Source organism: Beauveria bassiana, assembly GCF_000280675.1.
Source record: "Beauveria bassiana ARSEF 2860 unplaced genomic scaffold BBA_S00005, whole genome shotgun sequence".
NCBI classification, from domain to species: domain Eukaryota; kingdom Fungi; phylum Ascomycota; class Sordariomycetes; order Hypocreales; family Cordycipitaceae; genus Beauveria; species Beauveria bassiana.
The window spans coordinates 515,803-533,280 of NW_007930840.1; the positions used below are offsets into that span (position 1 = coordinate 515,803).

Consider the following 17,478-nt stretch of genomic DNA (forward strand, 5'->3'; position numbering starts at 1 on the left):
ATATCTGCTTTGGATATGAATTCGATGAAGATCGCTATCGTAAAGTTTTGCATGCGTGCGCACTTACACATGATCTCGGAACGTTGAGCAATGGCGATCTTACCGCTGCTGGCACAGGCGGTTCTTTGCTCAGTGGAGGTCAAAAGTGGCGAGTGGCTTTCGCAAGAGCTTTGTATTCACCAGCTGAATTCATCATATCAGAAGATGTATTGGCTGCCGTGGATACGGCCGTTGCGAGACATCTCTGTGATGCTGCACTTGGAGGAGATCTTTTGCGAGGGAGAACCATGATTATGGCTACACATCACCCAGAATATTGCTCCAAGCTTCCGACATGTCTCATCTCCTTACAAAACGGATCTGCTACGGTTAAACATGTTCAGGATTCCAAGCAGACTCCGGCTTCTCTGGGCCAAGCCAAAGACTTGGGGCTGGGGCCTACGACTGAAAAGTCCCACGCAATTGCGACCGACGAACAAGTCCACGAAGCGACTTCCACGCAAAAGCCAACACAGCATTCTAAACCCCCAAATTATTGGGTGACCCTGCAGAAATATGCTCAAAAGACCGGAAGCTTGCATGGATACATGCTTGCCGTTCCGATCGTTCTATGCTACCGCTTGCTTTCTACCAGCAATTCTTGGTGGCTGGCGAAGTGGACGTCTCGGGACAATTCCATAAGCCAGCAGCACTCTACTAAGCTCGATATCGGTATTTATCTGTCGCTCTCGGTAGCAAGCGCAATATTTCTGAGCGTACAAACTTTGATCTTCACTCGAATGGGCCATAACTCCTCCAGAAAACTATTCGAGAGCCTGACTCGACGGATTCTCAAAGCACGACTCTCTTGGATTGATTCCACTCCACCAGGACAAGTAATACAGACGCTCGACTCTGACATGTATGCCATCGATCATCGTATGGCACCCCAGATCATTGGTATTTTAAGCTCCACAATGAATATTCTGTTTATTTGTGCTAGCAGGCAAGTGCTTACCAAGATAAAACGTAGAAACAGAACGTTGCTCATTGGATACAGCTTTTCATCATCGCCATACACTATATTGTTTAGCGCTTTCATGCTAGCTTTCTATGCTGTGATTGCTCGAAAGGCCCTAGAGGCGTCCCAAAGACTGCGCCCCATTTTGAACAGTTGCAATTTTCCGGTTTCGAACCACACTGCTTCCGCCCAGTCAGGCCTTACTACCATCCGAGCCTTTGGCAAGTCTGCGTATTACATTGAGGCAATGCGAGAACATATAGACAGAAGTAACTCGGCTTTCACGCACCTGGTGATTGGTCACTCTTGGTTGGGCATTCGGCTTGGAGTCATGGGGAGCATTTTTGTGGCGACCGTGACAGCAGCGACCATACTCAGCAAAGGCACAGCTTCGAGCACGGGCCTAGCAATTACATTGGCCCTCCAGCTTCGTCAATCTCTCAACATCACAATCGGTCAAATCAACGTCACCAGGACTGGTCTTAACGCCATTGATCGTGTCCTCGGGCTAGCATCCATTCCGTCAGAGGAGGAGGACGGCGAGCAGGACGGGGCCGTCACCCCAGAGAATTGGCCCAGCCACGGACAAGTCAAGGTTCGAAAGCTAGGAGTCCGATACAGCGAAAATCTTCCGTGGACGCTGAGCAACATTTCATTTTCTGTTCAGGCGGGGCAGCGTTTGGGAATCGTTGGCCGCACCGGCGCGGGCAAGTCCAGCTTGATCAATTCTCTTCTGCGCTTTGTCGATGCCACGACTGGCGAAATTCTGATTGACGACCAAGACATTTCCCAAGTATCCCGGAAACGCGTCCGCGATGCTGTCACCGTTATACCTCAGGACGCTTTCCTTTTCTCTGGAACCTTGCGATCAAATGTGGACGTTTTTGGCAAGCACGATGACGAAGAAGTCATTAGTGCTCTGCGAAGCGTGCACTTCGCGTCTTTTGAGCGGGAAGGAGATGTCATTGCTGCTGATCTTGACCGCACTATCCACTCTGGAGGTTCGAATGTCTCTCATGGACAACGCCAACTCGTCTGTCTTGCCCGTGTGATACTAGAAGACAGATCTCGAATTCTCATTTTGGACGAAGCTACAAGTGGTGTTGACCACGCCACGGAGACAGCCATCCAGGGAGTAATCAGAGAAAACTTCAGGGATATGACTGTCTTGGTAGTTGCACACAAGCTCCTCACAGTCGCAGACTTTGACGAGATACTTGTACTAAGTCAGGGCGAGGTTGTGGAACATGGAGCGCCGCAGCAGTTGCTAGCAAGTAAAGGCAGCTTCTGGAACATGGTGGAGCAGAGTGAAGATTTTGCAAGGATACAAGACGTAATCCGGCAACAGGGTAAATAAGTAATTGTCAGTACGCGAAAATTCGGTCAATTGATAGCCCAGCGAATTGCGAGAAGATCCGCATCAACACGAGAGAACACTATGGGCCAATTGTTTTGTCAGGCTCGGTATACAAGATGACGACATCTATTCTCTTCGCTATAGCATGTGGGCGCCAAGGTGAGGGGCCAATAAGTGTTAAAGCGGCCGCTTCTGTTGAATGCGGCCTGTGGCTCGGCCACTGGCCGAAAACCTACCTAAACACCATCATTATCCCCTTACTTCCCCGACAGACAGCGACTATCCGTAGCTTCGATCGGATTTCTCGCTCTCGGCGGGCCTCCAAGGAGTGGCATCGATGGCACTACGGTTGCAGCAGATGGGCATCTGATGATCTGGCACTACCATTGTTGTTTGTTTCCTCTTGACTTGTGACAGCTAGATTGACATACACAGGTGAGAGCGATTTTACGCAAAGCAGTCTTAGTTATCAACTAGTTGAATAATCGAACGTTTAATACGGAGTGTGCCTTGATCCTTTGCCATTTGAGGATAGAGTCCTGCCCATCAGTCGGAAAGTCGGTGTCCTCGTGCCCATCGTGGGGTCTGTCGCCCCTTTGTTATATCCCATCGCGACATGTTCGCCGCTTTCGCCAAGGGGAATCGTCTTGTCACCACGTAGGCGGGTTTCTTCCGCTCTTCTATCTACGGCAGTATATAGGACAAACTACACTATATCATGTTTCAGCACTGTGATAGACTATACAGGCCTATGGAAGAGAGTGTATATAAAATCCAATACCTGTAATAAAATATATATAATCAATAATATAATTATATTCAAAGGAGCCTTTCTCATTATTTTTATTTTATTACTTTTTCTAATTAAAACTTACTAGTAAAGATTTTTTATTTATTAATATTAACTTTTTTTTTTAGCTTTTTCTTCTTTATTAAAGTTATTAGTTTAATTATAACGTTTAAATGTTTATTATTATAACTTTATATAACGATCATTTAAGGAAGAGGCCGGACTCACGGAGGTGCACCCATTTTTGACTTTTGGAAGGCAATGCAGACGACGCTGGCCATTCCTGACATGGTTAGGGAGCCGGGACGGCGGGACGGAAGCGGGCCACGAACGTACCTTTTTACGCGGAGCCAGGCCAGTGCAACGTGCCGTCTTTAGATCTCCTTACCATTAAACCAGGGCCTCGCCTGGGTCATTCCCGCCGATTCCGAACCGTCGGGGCCCTCGGTAGTGGATCTTGCTAGAGTTGTTGGTAAATGTTTGCACTTTGACGCGATTACTCAGCGGCCTATTCACTTGTAAGACTTGAAGTTCTGACGAGCCGAAGCTTGCTTGTTCGTGAGCGGACTGGTTGGATCTGATGTCTTGTAGTGAATGGGGAATTTGTCGGTAATTCGCGCACACTTGGGCTATAAAGCTGCAAGTCCCGGCGATTGTTTGAAGCATCTTGCACATTCGCCTGCTTTCATTTTAATACTCAACAATACAAGTTTTAAAAATATGGTCTTGTTGCTGTATAGCACTTCTCTTCTTACTTTCTGGCTACTATTGGCCGCAGCATCAGCCGCTCCAGCTTCTCGAAGCTCGCCGCAAGTACCACCAGTCGTAAAGATCAAAAATGGCACTATACAAGGCCATCACAACCCTCATTACGACCAAGACTTTTTTCTAGGCATACCGTTTGCCTCACCGCCGGTTGCGAACCTCCGATTCAAGTTGCCTGCTCCAGCAAAAGGCTGGAATGGGACAAGAGTGGCTGATTCGTATGGGCTGTGGTGCATGGGGAATTCAGTGGGATTGGTGGGCTTTAGTCAGAACAGTCTGGCAACAGAGTCGGAAGACTGTCTTTATCTCAATATTGTGCGCCCTGCAGGTCTACCATCGAATACGTCTCTTCCCGTCCTCGTCTGGTTTCATGGTGGCGGATTTGAGGAAGGTAGTGCCGCCGATCAGAGATACAACGGATCCTTCCCCGTCAAGACTGCTGTTGGTATGGGCTCCCCAATCATTTTTGTCAGCTTCAACTATCGTCTCGGCGTTTGGGGCTCGATATCTGGCCCGCCAATCGAGGAAGCTGGCCTCGCAAATATTTTCATGCATGACCAGCGTCAGGCTTTGGCTTGGGTACAGGAAAATATTGCCCATTTCGGTGGAGACCCTTCAAAGGTCACTGTTATGGGAGAGTCTGCTGGATCTATATCTATCGGATATCAACTTCTTGCATACGGCGGACGTGATGACGGCCTTTTCCGTGCAGCCATCGCTGAAAGCGGAGGTCCCCTCTACATGGGAGCGCCGCTCCGCAACGCCAGTCAACGGGCAACCGATTTCGAGTTGGTTCTCAATACTACCGGCTGTAGTTGCGCTGCGGATGCGTTGGGGTGTTTGCGTCAGGCTCCAACGGCTTCGATCAATCAAGCGAGCAATATCGTGCCTTTTTATCCTACGGTTGATGGTGATTTCTTACCGCATCACAGCATGGCCCTCCTACAGCAGAACCGATTTCTAAAAGTCCCATTGCTGACTGGATCTAATCGGAATGAGGGTGCTACCTTTACGCAACTACGAATGACAAAACCTTTCGACACAGATGACGACTTTGCACAGTTTGTAAGAGCGTGCCTGCAAGGTTGGTCTATCGACAACTCTACAATCCAAAATTGGGCGAGGCTGTACCAAGAGGAGGTGGACACACCTTCCGTCGCCGGCCTAGGGACAGTCTCTCCGAATCCAGGGCCAAGTTTCGGGTCTGGATACGGTAAGGCGACTCTATGGCTAGGTGACATGATGTTCTCTGCGGGTCGGCGCCTTGCTAATCAGAAATGGGCCGAAAACAACATCGCGACATATGGATATTTTTTCGACACGGTAACTAACAATGTTGATGCCTCAACCTCGGGGGCGGCTCATTTTCAAGAGATTCCATATGTATTTGGGAATACTCAAGGAGTTGGGTGGCATTTGAATCCATTCCCAGAAGATCCGATTCTACGAAAGAAACACGAAAAGCTTGCTACAGTCATGAGTCGTATGTGGATTAGTTTTGTGGTGACAGGGTCACCGAACTTTCACAAAGGTAAAGTCCTCAGAAAGCGATCTGAGCCTTGAAATTCTAATACATGCTAGTAGCCGGAGAAAATTTCACATGGCCGGTATATTCAAACAGCGCTCCTACCCTCTTCGGTTTCAGCGCCGAGCACGGCAACTACCTGCAACCGGACAACTGGAGAGTTGAGGCATTTCAATCACTGTACCAAGTAGCGGCCAGTGCAAATTCCTCGGTCGTTTATTAGACACAAGCCTACTCTGGGACGCCAACAGATGTAATCCGTCAAAACCAAGCTAGGTCTCTCAAAGAGAAAGAGCCTACCTTGACCATTGGGCCTGGAGAGCCGCTCTTGGTGTGCAGGAGCATAGAGCTTCAAAGCATGTTATTAATTGACGCGGGCGCCGCTCTAGCAACGGTTCAATTCATTCGAAGTCTGTATCGATAGTAATAGTACATACATGATTTCGTCCTCTTGAGGTACTTATACGATGGTTGCCCATGTTATCCTATCTCTTTAACGTGCATGTTGCGACGACAAGTTTGCAGCCAAGTCGACATGCACATTGCCGAACAGAGGAGCGCATTTTTCAGGCCAGCATCTTGCATGCGTGCAATAATTTCAACTTATTGTCGCATGCTCCGCAGTATCCTTTACGCAGCGACAAGTACCGAAAGCTCCGCACAAGACTCGCGGGCAAGCATTGGCAGTATAACTAGATCACAGCGACAGCGCGCTTGCCTCCTCGCAGGTACAAAGCTTGGTTCTCAAGTTTCACGTGGGCGTTTCTATGAGGCGAGCGAGCGACTGAGACCCGTTTACATCTAAATTGGCCCTTTTTTGGCAATAACTCCAGTGGTATGGGTGATTATGTATACGAAATTTCATGAGCCCAACATTTTGCAGCACACCTGCCGACCGAGTTCACCTCTGGCCAGATGGCTCGGATGAACAATACCTGGGCAATCATGTGCCCAGAATGCGAGACGACATGCACTCAGGAGGCAAAACATGTCTGTCCATTCGCAAGTCATCAAGAATCGATCCGGGTCTGAAGGCGATTACACTGTCGCTGGACTGTTTACGACTTGGAAAGCTTATATTGAACCGCCATGTCGGTCGAGCTTCCACTCCCAAACAGAGAAGACCTTACAGCGACTAGAGCTCACTACATGAGTAACTTGGAAAAGAAACCTCGCCCATTCCATCCCCCTCTCCACTATCTACTACCATCTACTGAGGGCACTTTCCATAGTTGTTGTTGGGTGTGACATGCTTCTTTGAGCAGACGCCATTCTCACCCTCAGAGCAGCACAGGCCCGCCGAGCACACCTTGTTCCCATTCTTCTTGCCGCACTTCTGTCCTGCCGAGGCCGTCGCGTCATAGCACGAGCCAAACTCCCTTTGGCAGTAGGCGCCGTAAAACCAGCCGCAGTGATTGTCCGTCTTGCCGCAGAAGCCGATGCTCGAGCAGCACAGGCCCTCGGCGCACTTGCTGCCGCCGCCCTGCGTGCCGCACTTTTCGCCGTCCTTGACGCCCACGGCAACGTCCTTTTTGAACTTGGCATAAAATTCGGTCCCAAACTTCTCCAGGAGAGCCTTTGCCTGCGTCTTTGCCTGGCTAGGGTCCTTGGCGGTGGCGCTCGTCCATTGCTGGCACGCTTCCACCATGTCGAGGTAGGCAAACTCGACGTCCTGACGCGCCGTCTCGCTGAGCTCGGAGCTTTCGCTGAGGACCTGCTTCATCTCTGCAATTTTGGCGAGCTCCCTGAGGACAATGTACGAGATTTGCTCCGCGACGCCATAGTTGATGACCTTTTGGTCAGCAGGAAAGTTTTCCAGCGTGGTGTATTCGTCCAGGAGGGCTCTGTGTGTGTGTGTGTGCGCGCGCGCGCGCCTCGCGCGTTAGCAATCTCGGAAAGATTTATTTGATCAAGTTTCGTGAGGAGGAGGGGGGGGCCGTTTCCCTTACCGATAGCCGTAGTCGTGCTCGCATGCATTCTTCAGAAACGTATCGGACCACTTCTTGACCTGCGTAAACGCATCCTGCGCCGAGCTCGACGAAATGGAAGATGGCGAGCCCTGGTCCTCTTGCACTTTGCCCAGACTGCCCTGGTAGAAGAGCGAAACCTTGATCTCGGCCTGCTTGCTCAGCTCATCCATGCTCTTCTTCATCGAGGCGTTGATGTCGGCAGAGACGCCCCAAAACTTCAACGAGGCTTCGGTACTGCATGCGCTTCAGTTTCTGGAAATTCATAGTCCGCCAAGAAGAATAATGACTTACTTGGCCTGAATGTCCTTTGTGCTGGCCTTGTTTTTGGCGGTAATGACGAGACGAGCAATCATCTTGCCACCGTTTTCGAAACCTGAGAAAATAAAAAATCAGCACAGACACCCACCCACCCATATATAATTCAAGAGACTCTGGTGCTTTTTTTCTTACCGCGAATCCATCGGTCGCCAAAGTCGGCATCAAAAGTTGCGCTGTTGTAGATTTTGTCGTTGAATTTGAACTTGTCATCCACATTTTGCTGCTTCTTCACCTCAATCTTGGCCACGTAGATCAAGCTGTTCGATGAAAACTAACCACCAAAAAAACAATCAATCAGCAGGCGCGCATTGTTGTAGTTGAATCTGTATACCTCAGACTTGTCGAGGTATTTACCCGACATGGACGCACTCTGGCCCCAGCCCGAAATGGTAGCCGAAGCACTAATGTCGAGAGCCTTCAAGTACTTCCTACTCCCTGTCAGCCCGTCATCAATCAATCAATTGTCTTCATCAAGCATGCATACTCATAGCTGGTCAGAAGATTGGTTTCGGCGTCAACCTTGCCAGCGCAATCGGCGTGGGCGTCTCGCAGCACGAGACCTCTTTTGGGCTTGCCTTGCTCCTTGTCCGCAGCTTCCGCATCAGCGAGCATCTTGTCAATCTCATCTGGATCCGGCGGCGTAAAGTATTCCTCGACATTGACGCCAGACATGTCGGCGGTGGGCGGCTCAAAGTCAAACGTCATGGGCTGCTCCTCCACAGGCTTGTCACCACGCTTGGCGTTTTTCGTGACTTGGACTGCGCCATGCTTCATGCCCTTGCCGAGAAAGGTGTTGTAGCTATTGCGCGTCAGAATTTATGCCAAGCTTTCACCGGGGAGGGGGGGGGGGGGTTGCATACCCTTGGCCTCGAGTCAGCAGGTTGTTGAACGGCACGCTGAGGGCCTGAGCGACCTCGACGCCGGCGCCAATGAGCGGCAGAACAAGAATTGAAGTGCTCTTCATATTGATGAGACTAGGCTGAAGATTTCAGACTTTGAGGGGGGTAAATACCAATAAAGGTGCAGATGAGGGGAGTCAACCTTTCCAGTTGCTGCGATGAGAGCGACGCATTTATACATGTAGGTCTCTGCATCGTCGTCAATACATCCTGACAAACCGTATCCGGAGATGACATCTGTTTCTTCCAACTATGTCTTTCAATATTCCCCCCCCATACGTCGGTGCGGACTATTAGATGTCTCATTGCCATTGCTGGCAAATGCCTACCCTGCGCAGCCTCACCAGCCAAAGTCACAAAAGACGCTCCGCCTTCAGCACGAGACCTTGAGACTGACACTTCTCGACTAGGGTAGACTCTACCGAGTAGTATCACTATGACATGCGTAGTATTTTCTAATGTAACCAGTCTTTGCATTGAGACTAAGCTGATGTGAACTATGTGCTCAGGTCTGGTCTCGCTTTCGTTGTCACTGTCTTTGGTCATCACGTAGTCACATACTTGATTGTGGAATCAGCTGGATCCGTCGTACCGCCTATTTTATGTGATGGGTCCCGATTTGGAACGTAATGATATACAATCTCGATGCCCCCGTTGATCGAAGAAGCAGCCATCATGTTGCCGTACAGTCGGGACCGAACTGCTGTGCGAGGCATCTCATCCCATCGGCACCTGCATCTTGACTGTGCCGGAATATTTTCCGGACGGGTGGTAACTAGCTGATGTTGTGAAATGCAGCCACATCCAACGATTGCCGGAAGCCGACATGTATACTGAGACAGCACTTGTTGCAGTCTCGGGGAGGAGTTGCCGAACTCTGAATCGCAGCTGAAAAGCAAATGAACAAATCAAAGACAAATGTCGATTGACGGTTCTAGCTGAGATCTGCAGTATCATTTTCCTGTCGACGCCATGTCTTGGGTGCAGGATCTTTGTCAATGATTGATGCCTACTACGGATACAGGTCTGACGACTGTGGCTGGCTGTTGTGAACCCTAGCCTAGGCCGGGAGTCTCCATACAAAAACCAGGAACAAAAAAGCATCACCAGGTCCATGACTCCGATATGTCTTATCATTCCATTTAGGCGAAAATCTTTTACAAGGCAAAGCAAAAGGAAAATGAAAGCCTTGTAACGTAAGCAGTCATTTGACTGTGGAGGAGCTCCAAGGTCACTTGCTGGGGGGTTTGACGTATGAGCTTACAATACGACTCTTGAAATAATGTTGGCGACTGCGCCACCATCAGCGCTACGCGAGCCATGCGTGTGATGCTGAGATCAGACAATTCGGTATAAATTGAGTTTGGTTAGACCAGGGCCTTGTGTTGGAGATGCTCGACTTGAGAGCAGGCGTTCTATCAAAAGAATCTGCCAGCGCCGACAAAGAAGTTGCTGAAATTTTGACCATTTGTAAATGTCACGCTGTATGCTCTCATTCGCTGCTTTAAAGTCAGTCTTATAATTCGTAGTCTGATCCTGTGACGTGACTCGTTGTGTTTGGCCCTTGTCAGTTTTCCCTTCGCATCATACATAATCATAAATGACAGCTAAAGAATTCACACAAAGAATCGAAATGCCTTTGAATGGTATGAATCGGACGGCTCAATGCTCTTCGAGGACGGCTCAATGCTCTTCGAGGAGTAATTGAGCGACAATGTTTCATGCTTTGCCATGATCTTTTGTGACTGATGCAGGTTGCGACTCGAAAAATGCGGCCTGTCTATGCAAGCTTTCATTGTCCGCCGTGGAGCATGACATTCGATCTATCCCGAGTCTCCCTGAAAGTTGAAACCATCATACTCGTCAAGAAAGTTTAAAGCTTCTTCCGATTCAGTCCGCAGCGTCATATACTGCACGAAAGGTTCTCGCTCTTCCGTCGAGCCCGCTGCATGCGTCGGCCACGTCGCCACAAATACTTCATCTTGAACGGCAATGTACTGTAGAGTCGGGCACGCTTTTGCCACCCACTTTGCCGTCACGATACCACACTCGGAATCGTCATCCAAAAATCCTCCCCACGTGACATTTAAAAAGTGCACGCAAAATGTCTTGAGTCGCGAAAGCGTCTTGAGCACTTCACAGAGAACTGGCAGCGCTGCCTCGAGTTGCGCGAGGTTTGCCGCTTCCTTGCGGCTGGAGCTGCACTCAGTATCCCATTCACTGTGGCTGAATTCCGTGTCGCATTTCACGTAGTTTGTGTTGGCATTGTCTTCAGAAGCCAATGGCAACTCTCCGAGATGATGGTCCAATTTCAGACATAGCGCTAAATGCGTAAGCCAGTCGCAGTTTGCGACACTTTTCAAGAGTTCTCCGTAATCAAAGCCATCATCAAAGCCCCTCGGACGCGGTAGCCAAAGTTGCGGCGCCCTGCTCAGCCGAGCCAGCTCGTACACATTTGCTCTTCTTCCCCAGCATAGAGGGTCGGACCTGAAAGAGGTTCGGCCCTGCGTGATCTCTGGTATCATGTACCAGCTTTCCGGTGGTATGCGGTCAATTGTTATTCTTTGCAGGTTTGGCGTCACAGTCGGAGCGCAAACCTCCAAGACAGCTGCCACGGCATCGGCGACGTTGCACCCGCTCACTTTGATCGTCTCTAAAGCCGACAAGTCAAAAGCTTTTTGGAGGACGCTCACGGCCGGCGTATGCATATTTTTGTCCAGGCACAGGTTCTTGAGTGGCACCAGATGTTCGTCGTTGCAGCGTGCAGCGTATTCCCTGCAGGCAGCCTCCAACGTATTGTCACACTCTAGTGAGAGCATCGATAGATGCAGCTCTGCCAGGTGGCGTGCGTTGAGCATAAAAAAGGCAATGCACTTTGGCCAGTCCACGTCCCTTGAGCGGTGCCAGAATGTTGTTGGTTCTCTGAGTCCCCATTGCATCTCATGAAGCTTGAGGCTTTTCAGGGCCGAAAAGGCTAAAGAGCTGTCAAGAACGCTAGAGGTCTCCAAACGGTTGGCGATGGCTTTATTCACTGCCGTCCCGTGAGTAGCATACAACTTCTCCAGAACGAGGGACTCTAGTCCAGGGAGTTGCTCCATCGCCCGTAGCCATACGTGACTAAAATCGACGGGATAGCTAATTTGCGGCGCACTGTCAGCAAATCAGCCCCCAAAGAAACGTTGACGATGGACTGTACCAGTGTATAAAAGTCAAATTCGCCATCTTGCGAAAGAGTTCTGGAAGCAGCGCTCGAAGATTTTTGGATCTCTTGTCAACTTCGGGCTGCTTTTCCTTGTATACGCCGCCTTGCGGAAAGTATACATACAGCTCTTTTGTGACTGCAAGATGCCGACTTTTTGCTAACTGCTGCCCCCTATGCCGACTCCAACGCCATGTTATGCTCAGGTTCTTGTAGAGCACTCTAGAGAAGAACAAGTTTAGGTTGCGGTTGACAAGACATAGCGCATGTATTGTAGTCGGGGGGTCGCGTTCTTCATCTCGCTCCTTCTGGAACTGAGTTTCTTATTGTAAGTCCGGGCTGTAGTCATAGCTCGATACGATGGGAAACCCACGTCGTCTGCCAACAGCCTTGCGAACCACGAGGAGTTCATGACGTGCGAAGAAACCGTCATCATGTGTAGCATGTACAAGAGGTGGTGTGGCTGTTGAAAATATGTTCGAAGGTCCGAGAGAAAGGTGCGCAAGGTCAAATAGCAGCAGAGACGAAACGACTCGGTCTGGTACTGAATCACCAAAGTTGCGGAACACTTGCTCTCGTAGCCACGGCCAGTTCCCGGTGTATTTCCACCAGCGCGGGGTAAGGTACCTAATCCTAACACTGTATCCTGAAGGCGGTGAGGATGTGCTGCAGATGCTCTGCAGATGCCGGCCGCATACTCACTATATCTGGACTATTTCGAGTGACGTTTCCAGAGGACTTCGGCGAGAGACTGGTAACCTTCGAGGATCAACTCCATGGCTAGCCAGGGACTCCGCATGCCATCACGGCCCACTGCAATTTCCTTGAGAGGAGCAGAAAATGACTGTTCGGACCCGCACAGGCGCTTCAACTTCGGAAGCAAACAAAATAATTCCTTGAGAAGCGCTGGCAGCCTATTTCTGTGTCCACGGTCAAAGGAGCTTCAATGCATACTTGATGCGATGAGGGAAGTCTGAAACGCGTATACGCCCTCGATATCATACCAACTTCAAAGATGATGGCGTAGAATTATAATTACGATTAGGCAAGACTATAATTTTAGCTCGGAGAGCTAGAAAGTGCTGTATCGGGTTATGGCCGCCGGAAATAATCATGTCAGTGTAGAAGAGGGTCCTCCTAGCCGTTATTGAGGCTTCATAGGAGAAAGTCTCCGTAGCAGGTGGGGTCTTTGGGCTTCATTCTCGCTCGCTAGGTTTTTTCGTCATTGCTACTTGAGCGAGTCGAAGGCGTCTATGGGCTAAGCCCGCTTCAAACAGACTAGATCACAGGTCGTCAGCATAGTACTTGATGAACAACCGAACCATCTGCAATTCGGCAGTCAAGTGCGATGACAGGCAACGCGGGCCCCTAAAGAGGGCGCCAAGACGTATAATGATGGATTCATCAGGCAGATTGCTGCAGCGTGCCTGTGGATGATGGCGTTTCGTGGCTATTGTTCGTTTGGTGTCGAGCAGTTCATCCAGCTCCTAGCTCAAGCGAAGTCCGTGAACCAAATTTAGATGTATTAGTTTGCGATGGCAAGCGGGGATAATCTCGTAATCCAATGCAGTCGATGGGTCGAATAACGGATTTAGCAAGGAATCAGAGGCGGGATTGGTGGGGACGAAAGGGGGTATCGCAAGCCTCTCTGGGGGTGGATGTTGGATGAAGAAAAGGATGGTGGCAGAAGAATACGGGGACAATGACTTATTTATTAGTGGAGGCTAGAGCAGCCCGTGTACCTAGATTCATCCACCAACCGCGGGGCACGGAAGATGCAGGCTGCTTTGGTCGAACGAAGGAATGGCTGCTTTGTGTACAATGAAATCTCAATGATTTTCTACAAGATGCATTTTTTTTAGGTGGGATATCGTGAGGTGAGTGAGGTGTTTAGAAGGATTTCGTTAGCCGGCGTTCTCGTAACTAGCGGCTTATAGCGAGTTATCGCGGCTGCCAAGCCATCCTGGGGCGATCTGGGGGTCATCCTTAGCGGGCAGTTCCGAAAAGAGGGCCTAAAAGATGCCCCCGACTGCCCTAATAAACGCCCACATTCTGTGGGTTTTCTAGGGCAGTCTTGGCGTCGGAACATGCACGTCCCTGACCTCCTCTGCTCCTTCATCAGCCATCATCATCATCACCACCGACCCGGCCTGCGCATCAACTAAAATTCGCCGTGCTTTGCCCCTCCCCCGTCAGCCCGGCAATCTCACCGCTATCCTGCGGGGCCACGGACGTCATAACGTACCATCCGCTCCCATCTCGCCTACCTCTCGGCCTCGTATTACCCCAGCCATGGGCCTGCCTTTCCACAACCCGCCGTGGGAGATTATGCTCACCCTCGACGATTAATAGCGCAGCCATCGTGCCGCTGGTGGGAAATTTAGTCCCTTTCCTCTCACTCATCGTCATCATCGGGTTTCTCGAGATGTATGTTCGGCCGCTGCTCTCCCGTCGGCGCCGAGCCCGCACCAGTCGTTCCTCGTATATTCTGGCGCTACTGGCTTCGCACCGTGCCGCTTGATCCTGTCCCCTGCATCGTATTTTTGGCATCTTCTTGCATAGGCAACTTACTCTGTGAAGCAAAGCTGTTTGTTCGCTTCAGTTCGTTTGGCATATCGGTATTGTGAATGCAAAGTGCCAAGACGCGGACCGTCCAAGCCGCCGACATCGTTGTGATATCCCGGATTCCGTGATGATGCACTCGTAAAGTGCATATATAAACATATCTATTCCCTCTTCTCGTCTACCTTCACTCTCATTCAGCATCATTCTCTACCAGGAGATCAGATAATCTTCTTTCCTTTACAAAAAACTCTTCCACCACCTCAACCAACTCTCTCAACATGAAGTTCACCACCCTCGCCACCTCGGTCCTCCTCAGCGGCCTCGCTGCCGCTGACGACATTCAGTCCAAGCCCTTCAAGCTGATCCTGGACTCTGCGGACGGCAGAATTAACGGCAAAAGTATCTCTTCCTGCCACTCTGGCGCCGCCATCGAGGCTCTCTGCATCGGTGGCTCCACCAACGATGCCTACCAGACCTACTACCTAAACACCACCGAGGGCAGCACCAGCCCCGTCGAGGGCTACGGTCCTTCCGGCAAACTTGTCTGGAACATCCCTCTGCGTAAGTCGAGAGTTACCTCGGGTCTACTGGGCCGATAGCCACTGACCGCCCGGGTATGTAGAGGGCACCACCGAGTCCGAGGCCATGCAGTTCTTTTACGAGCCTTACACCAACATAGCCCATCCCCTGTTTGAGCCCTCCTACGTTGCTACCTACGTCGCATTCGGGGACAAGGACAACGAGCTGGCCATCTTTAGCTACATTGACGACACCGTCAGCCCTCCAAAGACTGGCGAGTTCAAGGCCCTCAAGCAGTGGTACGCCTGCATTACCGACTACTCCGGCTATAGATACCAGTCCCTCAACTGGGTCGTCGGCAACGGCAAGCCCCAGAACCCCTCTTGCATCAAGACTGAGGTCAAGCGTGTCTTTATTTAATCGACTTGGAGTGCATCAAGTAGGAGCCTTGCCCTCTAACGCCATGGATGAAAGACAATTATATCATTTGGGGCCTGGTTGATATATAATGAGCAATGTCAGCTACTCAATTAACACTGACTATTAAACCGTATATAACGATCAATGTCAACTATTCTTTTGAATCTCGTTATTAAACCGTGATTGTAAAATATCTGCGTGCATCACACGCGACAAGTGTCAGTTGGGGCTGCAAACCATAGACGTGGATGACGATTCCAAGAAAATGCGGAGCTGGACACGATAGCACGACGGCGGCAGATTCAGCAGGATAAAAATTTGTATGTATAGTGTTGTGTATGTACTGATTCTCCTATATACAGTGCTGCCCAAGCTGCCCTAATGTTGAATGATGTAGCTCAAACTCGTGGAGTAGTGACATTCCTCGTTGCAAATCATCGTGTCGTCTCTCAAACAAAGAGAAATTGTAATAAGATTCCAGATCAATAGCCGTCGCATAGATGATTGCTTCAATTAGTCGGTCGACTTTCAAACATCCTCAGTTGGGAAATGATATGCAGAAGCAAGCAGGTAGTTTGCTTCCCGTATCGCAAAGACAGAGTCTCATCAATCGCTCACTTATGAATAGTGATGGGGCTCGCAAGCCAGTTGTACTTGTCGCTCGCGAGGAAAAACGCCTGGTACTGTCCCGAGGCCAGCTTGCTCGCGTCCACTTTCTTCACGCCGCGCCCTTCCGCCGCATACTCCCAGGCCAGCGAGGCGCCGACGCCCGTCTGGCTGTCAGGCCCGTGCCCGGCCGGCCAGATGCCGATCCAGTTGTTGGCGGCGGCGCGCTGCGTCGTGTAGTGAAACGTAAACGCGTCGGCCGCGTAGTCGACGACGAGCGCGCCCTTGAAGACGGCGTTGCCCTGCGCAAAAATCTGCGGCGACGCCAGCGACTCGTAGCCATTGTCGGCGAGCAGGTACGCCTTGTACACGCCGTCGCCGAAGCCGTCGGTGGGGATCTCGACGGTCCCTTGCGCCTCGCCGGCGTACGCCCACCGCACGGAACTCTCGTTGGGCTGCTGCGTGCCCGCGTCCGGCCCGCCGCCCGACGCAAAGTAGACGCCGATCCAGTTTTTGTCGTTTGGCCGCGTCGTGTTGTACTGCACGCGCAGCGGGTACCCGCTGGTGACCTTGAGCACGCCCGGATAGCTCTTGTCGAGGGAAACTTGCACCGGCGCGCCCTGCCAGAGGTAGGCGTCGCGCGCGAGAAAGTAGGCCTTGTAGTCGCCGCCGGGCAAGCCGTCGGTCGGGATGGTAATGGTGCCGTCGAGACCCGGCGCGTATGCCCACTTGACGGAGGCCTTGGAGCCCTGCTGCTGGTTGTCCGGCCCGCCACCGTCGACGGCTGGGTAGATGCCGATCCAGTTGCGGTCGTCGGGCTGCGACGTCGAGTACCGGATCGTGAGCGGGCTCGTGGAGCGCACCTCGATCGAGCCGGGGTACCCCGACGCAAAGGTGTTGCCCACGGCGGCGGCCTGCGCGGCGGCGACAAAGGCCGCAACACTGGCAGCGGCCGCTCTGAAAAAGTTGACCATGTTGGGGGAAAAAAAAAAGTGTTTACTGTGATTGAGTGACTTAGTCGCGGCGCAGCAATGATGAGAGCGGAAGCTGGGTGGAGGGGCTTACACGAGGCGCGGTTCGCTACTTGTATCAGGAACACTGGACGCTGTTCAATTACCTCCACTTATGCTCAGTTCCCAAAAGAGGGCCAGGTGCGTTGCGAAGAGCAGAGATGAGATCACAGGGAAATCTCATCGCCGGGGGAGGGTCTCTGTACGTTATATATGCAGGGGGGCCCATGTGGTTTGTATTGACAGCAGCCCATGCACGTCACCCGGCATGTGCTCGCGCAGCAAGAAGCCGCCAAGATACAAACAGCGCAGGAATGCAAAAAAAGCGGAACGCGTCCCAAGGTGAAGCCAAAACAACAAAGCAAGCAGTTTCCTAATAAATTACACAACCTTGCATCGTAAGTCGGGGCCATGCTGTGGCCAAATGAGAAGCTTGGGACCACCGTCGTGGTGCATGAAGCGGGTGGAGCGACGCCGGCAACAAAGGGTTTGTGGCCGGCTGTTGTAGTGGGAACACGGGAAACTGGGAGGATCT

At 51.0% G+C, this 17,478-nt stretch overlaps 5 protein-coding genes across 5 annotated transcripts; 2 read left to right on the top strand and 3 right to left on the bottom strand.

Moving 5' to 3' along the window:
- Positions 1-3,867: 3,867 nt before the first annotated feature.
- BBA_02456 (carotenoid ester lipase precursor) lies at positions 3,868-5,475 on the top strand (the record flags this gene model as incomplete). Its single annotated transcript, XM_008597553.1, has 1 exon — positions 3,868-5,475. The coding sequence occupies one exon, from the start codon at positions 3,868-3,870 to the stop codon at positions 5,473-5,475; it is 1,608 nt and encodes a 535-aa protein (XP_008595775.1).
- A 1,172-nt stretch (positions 5,476-6,647) lies between these two features.
- Positions 6,648-8,689, bottom strand: BBA_02457 (agglutinin isolectin VI precursor; the record flags this gene model as incomplete). The annotated part of the gene is made up of 7 exons (XM_008597554.1): positions 6,648-7,281; positions 7,387-7,641; positions 7,699-7,780; positions 7,858-7,996; positions 8,057-8,153; positions 8,210-8,524; positions 8,586-8,689. The coding sequence occupies 7 exons, from the start codon at positions 8,687-8,689 to the stop codon at positions 6,648-6,650; spliced, it is 1,626 nt and encodes a 541-aa protein (XP_008595776.1).
- Positions 8,690-10,447: 1,758 nt separating this feature from the next.
- Positions 10,448-11,722, bottom strand: BBA_02458 (uncharacterized protein; the record flags this gene model as incomplete). The annotated part of the gene is made up of 1 exon (XM_008597555.1): positions 10,448-11,722. The coding sequence occupies one exon, from the start codon at positions 11,720-11,722 to the stop codon at positions 10,448-10,450; it is 1,275 nt and encodes a 424-aa protein (XP_008595777.1).
- Positions 11,723-14,666: 2,944 nt separating this feature from the next.
- Positions 14,667-15,327, top strand: BBA_02459 (uncharacterized protein; the record flags this gene model as incomplete). The annotated part of the gene is made up of 2 exons (XM_008597556.1): positions 14,667-14,949; positions 15,011-15,327. The coding sequence occupies 2 exons, from the start codon at positions 14,667-14,669 to the stop codon at positions 15,325-15,327; spliced, it is 600 nt and encodes a 199-aa protein (XP_008595778.1).
- Positions 15,328-15,941: 614 nt separating this feature from the next.
- Positions 15,942-16,907, bottom strand: BBA_02460 (endonuclease/exonuclease/phosphatase family; the record flags this gene model as incomplete). The annotated part of the gene is made up of 1 exon (XM_008597557.1): positions 15,942-16,907. The coding sequence occupies one exon, from the start codon at positions 16,905-16,907 to the stop codon at positions 15,942-15,944; it is 966 nt and encodes a 321-aa protein (XP_008595779.1).
- Between the last annotated feature and the right edge of the window lie 571 nt (positions 16,908-17,478).